The sequence below is a fragment of the Hesperophylax consimilis genome, chromosome 5 (genome assembly GCF_061612785.1).
Source record: "Hesperophylax consimilis isolate HC1 chromosome 5, BYU_Hcon_1.0, whole genome shotgun sequence".
In the NCBI taxonomy this organism is placed as follows: Eukaryota; Metazoa; Arthropoda; class Insecta; order Trichoptera; family Limnephilidae; genus Hesperophylax; species Hesperophylax consimilis.
The window spans coordinates 31,967,087-31,975,772 of record NC_142840.1 but is presented as its reverse complement, the minus strand read 5'-3'; the positions used below and the strand labels follow the sequence as shown (position 1 = coordinate 31,975,772).

At 36.7% G+C, this 8,686-nt stretch overlaps 1 protein-coding gene across 3 annotated transcripts; it reads right to left on the bottom strand.

Annotated features, from left to right (window-relative positions):
- Window positions 1-2,154: 2,154 nt before the first annotated feature.
- LOC149423785 (uncharacterized) lies at window positions 2,155-8,686 on the bottom strand. 3 transcript variants are annotated; one of them, XR_016302207.1, is made up of 4 exons: window positions 6,316-8,686; window positions 4,940-5,790; window positions 3,814-3,963; window positions 2,155-3,231 (listed from the first exon to the last, which is right to left on the bottom strand). XR_016302207.1 is itself a non-coding variant. In XM_089631804.1 (3 exons), the coding sequence occupies exons 1-3, from the start codon at window positions 8,070-8,072 to the stop codon at window positions 3,884-3,886; spliced, it is 2,688 nt and encodes an 895-aa protein (XP_089487930.1). In that variant the 5' UTR covers window positions 8,073-8,686; the 3' UTR covers window positions 2,155-3,883. The 3 variants fall into 3 exon arrangements, 1 of the variants encoding a protein (XP_089487930.1); XM_089631804.1 differs by having other exon boundaries at window positions 2,155-3,963; XR_016302208.1 differs by lacking the exon at window positions 4,940-5,790 and having other exon boundaries at window positions 2,155-3,963.

The following is an 8,686-nucleotide window of genomic DNA, read 5'->3' as shown; positions in this document are numbered from 1 at the left end:
CATAAGTCTTTATGTGAATAGATTTTTAATTTTCAAATCTTTAACTATTTCAAAATGATTTCTTTTACGGCTTAAAAAATTTTAAAGATGTTTTAATTTTAAAAAAAATCTTAGTGAATATAAAAAAAAACTTATTTAAGATTTAAAAACTTCAAATAAAAAGGTATTTTTGGGTTGTGATATCATTACACCAAAATAATCTTATTTGTTACACATGACAAAAATTATTGACATTAACTGGCAATGAATATGATGACTTTAATTAACAAACATTGTTTTTCTTGATCACCAACGCATATTCGCTGTGCACCAGCTGATTCTATTTTCGTAATAATTTACACATATTTTGCAAAATGATGTTTTATAATTATTTTTTTATATTTAAAATAGTAGGAAATAATCTACTAAAGTAGTTTTCCCAGAAAAGTTAGTTTTAGTTTAGTTTTATTAAAAGAAAAGATTTTTTACAGTATCCTTAAAGATACGCGGGCGAACAAGAGGTTAAACGAAATATAAGTGTTAAGCAGGGCTGTGTAATGTCACCATGGTTATTCAATCTATACATGGATAACTGTATGCAAGAGTTGAAAGAGGTGGGATTAGGTGCAAAATTGAGTAATTTGAATGCCTTTTGTATGCTGATGAAGGGGTGCTGATTTATATTTTTTAATTTTTTTTTTTTTTGTAATTATTTTTTATTTTTAATAATATGTTTACATGGTACATAATTCATTTTACATCTTGGGTCTTTTTACTACTCTTCAATTGAAAGCATTTGCTTGTGTATGGAAGGGGAGTGTACATAAATGTTGTTGTTAGTTAGTACTTAAATAATTCATTGTACATAAATGTATGTTTGCTGTAGTATTTTTTTGATAGTAGTGAAGGATAATATATTAACCGGTCAGCAACGTAAGCAGATATACACGATAAAATAACGATAGCAGTCAAGTACAATAAGCGTGTTTACACGTCAACGCGTGTGTTTCCACAAAAATCGTCATAACTCCGTTATTCTTCTAGTGACATCCCTAAAACAAAAAGTAGAATATTCGTATTGAATGAAGCTTCACATCTCTATTCAAAGTTATCCATAGAAACCCGTAAAAAGACCTACTCAGTGGAAGCAAATTTTACCCGCCAAATCGTAAAACGACGCCAAGAAAGCCGTTTGACGTGCCGACCCGCCTCGCAAGTTTAATTATTTTTTTAAAAATATATTTTGTATGAAATGGTCAAAAAGTGAAGTGACAGAATTGTTTATTGTACATTTGTACGATGAAATAAGTGTTTTTTTTTTACATTATCCGTGATTTTAGTATCGTTTTTACATAAAACATTACAGGTGAGTCATTTTTACAATTTTTTCATGTTTCCATTCTAAATTTAAATATTTACAAATGTTAATATTTATTTATGATACAACAATTTGAAAGCCTATTTTGTAACCTTTCTAAAACAGTTTTTACTATTCGGCTCCGTTCAGTAATGTTTCATTTATAGAGCTTTGATTGTGAGGCGGTAATAACACAACGTTTTCGTGAAATTGACATTTCGATAAAGACATTTTAGCTTCAAGTTCGCGAAAAGTCGGAGGGGTTAATATATTAAATTTAAAAAAAGAAAGGAAGTTATGGAAAACTAAGGATATTTGTGAGATTAATTAAGTGACAGTAGTTTTTTTTTTTTTTTCAGAATATTTTTAAAGTGTCTCTTGACAGAGAGCAGTATTTGGGTTTTATCATTAATGCTTCTGATTTCTTCTGGTAGACGATTGAAAAAAGTTCTTCCCTGGTAAGTATAATGATGTTGTGCAAAAGACGTATTTAGTTTTGGGCATAGAAAAACGTGTCTAAGTCGCGTTCTGTGTTGAGAATAGTTTGGGGCTTGATGGAGTCTTCAAAATAACAGACGCATGGTTTTCGTTTTTACTGCACAAACTGCATTTTTACTTTATTTAATGTTACGAGATAAAATTTATTCCCGACCCGGACAAAACACTTTTACAAGTAGTCACTTGAACATAATGACTGCCTGCTACTGTTTTTAGAGAGAAGAAGTCAAAAAATCCACTCGGCGAGGCTTTTTATAATCTAATCAATCACACACATTGACAATCTAAATATCAAAACAAATACTGTCATAGACGCCAATGGTAATTAAAACACCTGTTTTAACAATAGGCCCTAGCTTTACTACTGACCGCTAGGTGCTAGGCAGTGCCCTGTAAAATAAAATGGTTGTGCACTTAGCTAATAACTTGTACATTTTAAACATATTGCCACCGCCGGGATGAGAAAAAAAAAAAACTGGTGGGTTTTTTTCGATATCAATACAAAAAATTTTCAACAAATATTAAAATAGTTCATTATAACTAAACTACCTAAACCTGAAGGGATCGGGAATATAATTTAAAACAATCAAAAATATAATAACCCTCATACAAATACATAATCCATAAAATTAATCACATTATTCCATAAAATTAATAAACCCATAACCTGATAAATCATAAAATTGATAAAAATTCATAAAATTAATAACATTTACACATATAGATCACTTAATTAACTAATATTCTAGCTCCCGTATAGAGCAGTTCAAAAACTGAAGTCTGTTTTTTTATATGAGTTCATACTTGACTCTTTTCTTTTAATAGAACACAAAACACTGTAATCACTGCACTGTGTAGACCGTTCACTCTGCATTCGGTCCAGTGGTGATCATCCTGTCAAGGGTGGTACATGTTAACTCAGGGGGTTGAGTCTCATATTAAGGGTGCCCTGTCCTGGTAGGCAGCGAATACCCCTGGTCCTGGTTGACTGGAAGCCCCAGTGGCTTCTGGATATAGGTTGGTCAACCACAGCGATGCTCTATGGTCAGTAGTCCTGTGTGGTAGCATCGGTTCAGCCTTGGTTACATTAGGCTGTGACCTTGGGAAGGTCTGTAGTTTGCCGGGTCGGGAGATGCAGATCCTGGTTTGATTCTATAGGCATCAAACATATTTTTGTGATAGGTCGCACAAAAATGCCTTGGGACGTCTTGAGGGTAACCACCCTCACTACGCCATCAGGTCCTGGATGAGTTGCTGTTATGCGCGCCATTCTCCATAATGCAGGAGGCAGATTGTCCTCCTTCAAGATGACCAGATCGTCCTTTTTTATGACTTCTTGGCTGCTGGCCTGCCATTTGGTCCGTTTTTGTAGTTCAGCAAGGTAATCTCGTTTCCATCTACACCAGAAAGTTTGAATTAAGGCATTTAATTTTTGATATTGGCTTAGTCTGTTCTCTGGTAGCTCGCGGACGTCTACTTCAGGGATGATAGAAGCCTCAGTGCCCATAAGGAAGTGGTTGGGGGTGAGGGGGAGTAGGTCGTTGACGTCATCAGACAAGGAAGTTAAAGGACGGGAGTTCAAACAAGCCTCTATCTGACAAAGTAAAGTATATAATAATTCAAACTGTAATGGATTATTTTTGGTAATTCTATATAAATGAAACTTGGTAGATTTAACTGCTGCTTCCCACAGCCCGCCGTGATTTGGCGCCCTAGGAGGAATGAAGTTCCAAACTATACCTTTATCTGCTAAAAACCTATGAATTTTGTCATTGTTCAGCTTTAGACTGGCATACAACTCTTGAAGCTTGTTGGAAGCTCCTCTGAAGCTAGTTGCATTGTCAGAAAATATTTTTTCAGGTTGACCCCGCCGGGCGATAAATCTCTTTAAGCAATTTAAAAAAGTATCGCTTGACAAATCCGTTACAAGTTCTAAATGAACAGCTTTAGTAGAAAAACAAACAAATATGCAAAGATACGATTTGATAAGTGGAGACTTCCTCAGCGCTCCACTCTTCATGTCAATAGGTCCAGCATAATCAAGCCCCGTCACCGCAAATGGTCGACTGGGAGTGATTCTTTCAACAGGTAAGTTTCCCATAATCTGCTGGCAAACTCGAGGTTGGTATCTAAAACATATAATACAGTTATGTAAGACTCGTTTAACAGTATTTTTTCCTAGTATGGGCCAGTATTTCAAGCGTATTTCTGCTAACAGCGCTTGTGGCCCGGCATGTAAATGCACATAATGATAATGTCTTATGATTAATTCGGTTAATTTGTGTGTAGGCGATAATATTACAGGTTGCCTTTGTTGATGTGATAAGTACGTAGCTAGTTTTAGTCTACCATTTGCACAAATTAAACCATCTAATAAACAAGGATTGAGGGCTTTCAATCTACTATTTTTGTTTACCATCCTGTGATTTTTCAAGTCCTTTAATTCTCTTTTAAAGGAATGTTCTTGAGATGATTTCAGCAGACATTTTAAGGCTGCTTCTAGTTCGGTGACAGTTATATTGCCTCCGATTTTATCTTTAGGATTCCGACAATTATTTATAAATCTCAACGCCAAAGCGGTAATTCTCTTCAATTTGGTTAGCGATGAAAATTTTTCGAAAATCTCCCATTCTTGAACATTAGCTGCCAGTAATACATTTTTACTCTTAACCTCAGGGGGATTCAAACAGGACACCTTGGATAGTGGCCAAGCGCTGATCTCTTCTGTCAACCAGCTTGGTCCCTTCCACCAAATTGAAGCGTTGACTAACCTTTCAGCTGTGGTACCTCTGGACAGTATATCCGCTGCATTTTCGGCCGATGATACGTGTCGCCACTGGTTTGGATCGCTGATATCCTGTATTTCCGCTACCCGGTTAGCCACAAAAGTGTTCCACCGCGCTGGTTGACCCCTCAACCAGCATAATGCTATAGTTGAATCGCACCAGTAATGAGTGGCCGATTCCTCTATACTTAACTCCAACTTGATATTTCTAATCAGTTTGGCTAGTAGCACAGCACTGCATAGTTCCAACTTGGGCAGTGAAATACATTTCAGTGGTGCTACTCTAGACTTAGAAGTAAGTAGATGTGCATGTCGCTTACCCTCTTGATCAGTTGAGACGACGTAAGCGCAGGCTCCATATGCTTTTTCCGAAGCGTCGCAGAAACCGTGTAATTGTATATTCCTTGGCGCTCCGTGGTTAATTCCCCTCGGGATTTTCAATACATTTAGTTGTGATAGTTCACCTAGATAGGCCCTCCAGGGTAGTAAAATTTCATCAGGTAGTGTGTCGTCCCATGCTGCTTTTGATTGCCATAATTTCTGCATAATTAATTTGGCCACCACTATTATGGGGCCTAGGAGACCCAATGGGTCAAAAGTTGAAGCTATGCACGACAATATCTGACGCTTACTTTCCGTCTTACTTGACGGTCTTTTAATTTCATATGATAAACAATCTGATTCATTATCCCAGATCAAACCTAGGATCTTTTCAATTTTGGAATTGTTAGTGATCATTTGTTCACCATTGCTTTTCCCAGCAATTTCACCCTGGCCCGACCCAGATGACAATTCCGAAATATTCGATCTCCACTTCCGCAGGGTCATTCCGGCGGACAGTAAAATATCATGTACCTGTTGCTTCAACCTGACGCATGCGTCCAAGTCGTCCTCTCCGGTCAACAGATCGTCCATGTAGAAATCGTTTTCTATGACCTGGCTTGCTACGGGAAATTTAATGCGATTGTCCATACCGATTTGCCGTAGACATCTAGTTGCCAGGAAAGAGGAAGGTCCCAAACCGTAGGTGATTGTCTTCAATTTATAATGCCTGAGTTCCTCTTCTGGAGAGTCGCGCCATAAAATCTTCTGCAGGCTGCGATCCTCTGGGCGTACGTTGATTTGACGGTACATTTTTTCTATGTCCGCCGTCATGACGTATCTATGTTTCCTAAACCGTAAAAGATGAGTGTATAAATCTTTTTGAATAACAGCTCCTACCATTAATGCATCATTCAGGGAAATACCGGTCGACGTTTTAGCCGATCCGTCAAATACTACACGCACTTTAGTAGTGCTGCTCGCTTCCTTTATTACCGCATGATGCGGCAAAAAATAGGAATGGTCCTTTGTTTTCTCACATAGCTCCATGTGATTTAATTGCTCATATTCTTTCATAAATTGAGCATACTGAGATTTCAGTTCAGGATTCATTAAAAATTTTCTTTCCAAACCTTTGAATCTTTTTTCCGCTGTGCCTAATGAGTCACCAAGTTGGTTGACACACGGCCGGCGCGGCAAACTCACTACGTATCTACCATCGCTCTCTCGGGTGTGCGTGGCTACAAAGTCGGCTTCACAAGCTTTCTCCTCGTGGTTATAAAAACTTGGAGGCATCACCTCTTCCATTTTCCAAAATTTTTCAACTTGATTTGACAATGTATTTATTGATAAACTACAGATTTCTGGTACTGGCCTTTTTTTATGGTGAGCGTTGATCGGGCCCGAGATGATCCATCCTAATTCTGTCCTTTGGAGAGTAGGTCCGGTATCCAATCTTAGCCGATCATTCTTCAAGATCTCCCAAAAACTCTCAGCGCCCAACAGTATATCAATTGGTGCTGCTATGTTGAAGTTTGGATCCGCCAATTCCAATCCTGGCGGAAGCTTGAAATCCTTCCTGGCCACCGTTGCTTGTGGTAAATTTGTAGTTATTTCCTGCAATATTAGACATGTGATATCTTGTTTATAATTTGTTTTTAAAGATTTCATTTTAATTGCAACCCGTTTCTTTATATGGGTCACGTTGTTATGTATACCCGACACGGGTTTGTTTATGCTTTCACACTTCAAATTCAATTTTATTGCGAACTTTTCGCACATAAAATTTGATTGGGCTCCTGAATCAATTAATACCCTTGCTTTATGCATTTCATTATTGCGATCTAACACTCCTATGATTGCTGTCGATAATAACACAGTTTTTTCCGCCTTCACCAAGGCGGAGTGGTTGGACACTGAAACTCGTTCAGTTTCCATATGGTCGCTACCTCCAGGGCAGGCTTCACCATTTTTATCGGAATCATTACTCGGGTGATTCCCTTTATGCAATAACGTGTTGTGGCTATCGCTACCACATAACTTGCATTGTATATTAATTTTACAATATGAGGCCGTATGCCCTAACCTCAAACATTTGAAGCAGGCCCTAGACCTCTTTATCATTTCGCTTCTCTCTCCTGAAGTTAACTTTAAAAACTTTTTACAATAATAAATTTTATGTCCTTTATCGTGACAACATATACAATTATTGTGGGCGGCTGCTAAGAAAACTGATTCCTTTCTAGGAATGTTATTGTTGCCGCCATTTATTTTCGGGTAGGTAACATTTTTTTTCGATTCTGTATGTAACATTAATTCTAAAACTTGCGCCCTCGACGTTAGACACTTGAGAAATTCTCCTAACGTTGGTAATTCTTCCTGTAATGTTGTTTGTTCCCAATGCTTTCGCGATATTGCGTCTAATTTATTAGAAACTATATAAATAATTAATGCATCCCATTGATCAATTTTTAAGCCTAAATTTTGCAGAGCCTTTAGGTTCACATTAGTCTCATCAATTAAATAGCGCATGGCTACCGGATCCTCTTGTTTCATTTCTTTAAGTTGAAACAAAGCTTGTATATGCTTATGAACGGTAGTTCGTAAATTTGCAAATCTTTGTTGCAACAATTCCCAGGCTGACACGTAATTTAAATCTGATACTTCGAAATTGGCGATCACTTTCGCTGCATTCCCCTTTAAGCAGGATTGCAGATAATAGAATTTTTGCACATTATTTAACGTTTGATTATTATGCACCAGTGTCTTGAATGTCTCTAAGAAGTTTACCCATGTTTTTTGATCACCATTGAATTCCCTTAATTGGAGGTTAGGAAGTTTTATTGCTACCTTGTTTTGCTCAACGGATTGTAACATTTCTTTTGCTTTCGCTAAAATCGAATAATATTGATTCTCAAAACTTTCCCTTTGGGAATTATTCTCGATGTCGTCAGAATCTGGTAGAGATTCTATTTGATCTTGAATTAATTCAAACTGGTTTAATACGTTTTCAATTTTTTCATACCTAATTTGGATCTCGTTTACCGATAAACTATTTATTGAATCCCCGAACCTCGTGAGTTTACCTTTTAAAACTCCTCGTTTGGCGATTAGCGATTTCATATTATCCATCTTAATTGCGTAAAAACCAAAAAAAAAATGTTCCCTTTAAAATATTTTCTGCGCAATCGTATTATAATTGAAACCACAAATAATGAAATAACCAAATCCAGCCGTACCTTGACAAATTCTTACAAATAATATGTTTGAGCTACCTAACCTTAAAAAACCAACAATAATAATACACAATGACTTGCATCTATGCTGTAGGTAGCCGTTTTTTTCTTTTCAAATTATTATATTAGCAAAATACACAGTAAAACATAGCTTGTTTGAACTTGGAAATGATTAAAAAGATAGGAAGGCACAAGGTTACTCATCTGAATTTCTTCTGGAATTGGCATCAATTTTTTCCATCAAAAGCCTTTTGTTTGGTGCTGGTTCATTTTTCCGATAAATCCTCTGATTATATCCATCCGCTCGTTAGGACCATGTTTAGAATAGTTTGGGCTTGATGGAGTCTTCAAAATAACAGACGCATGGTTTTCGTTTTTACTGCACAAACTGCATTTTTACTTTATTTAATGTTACGAGATAAAATTTATTCCCGACCCGGACAAAACACTTTTACAAGTAGTCACTTGAACATAATGACTGCCTGCTACTGTTTTTAGAGAGAAGAAGTC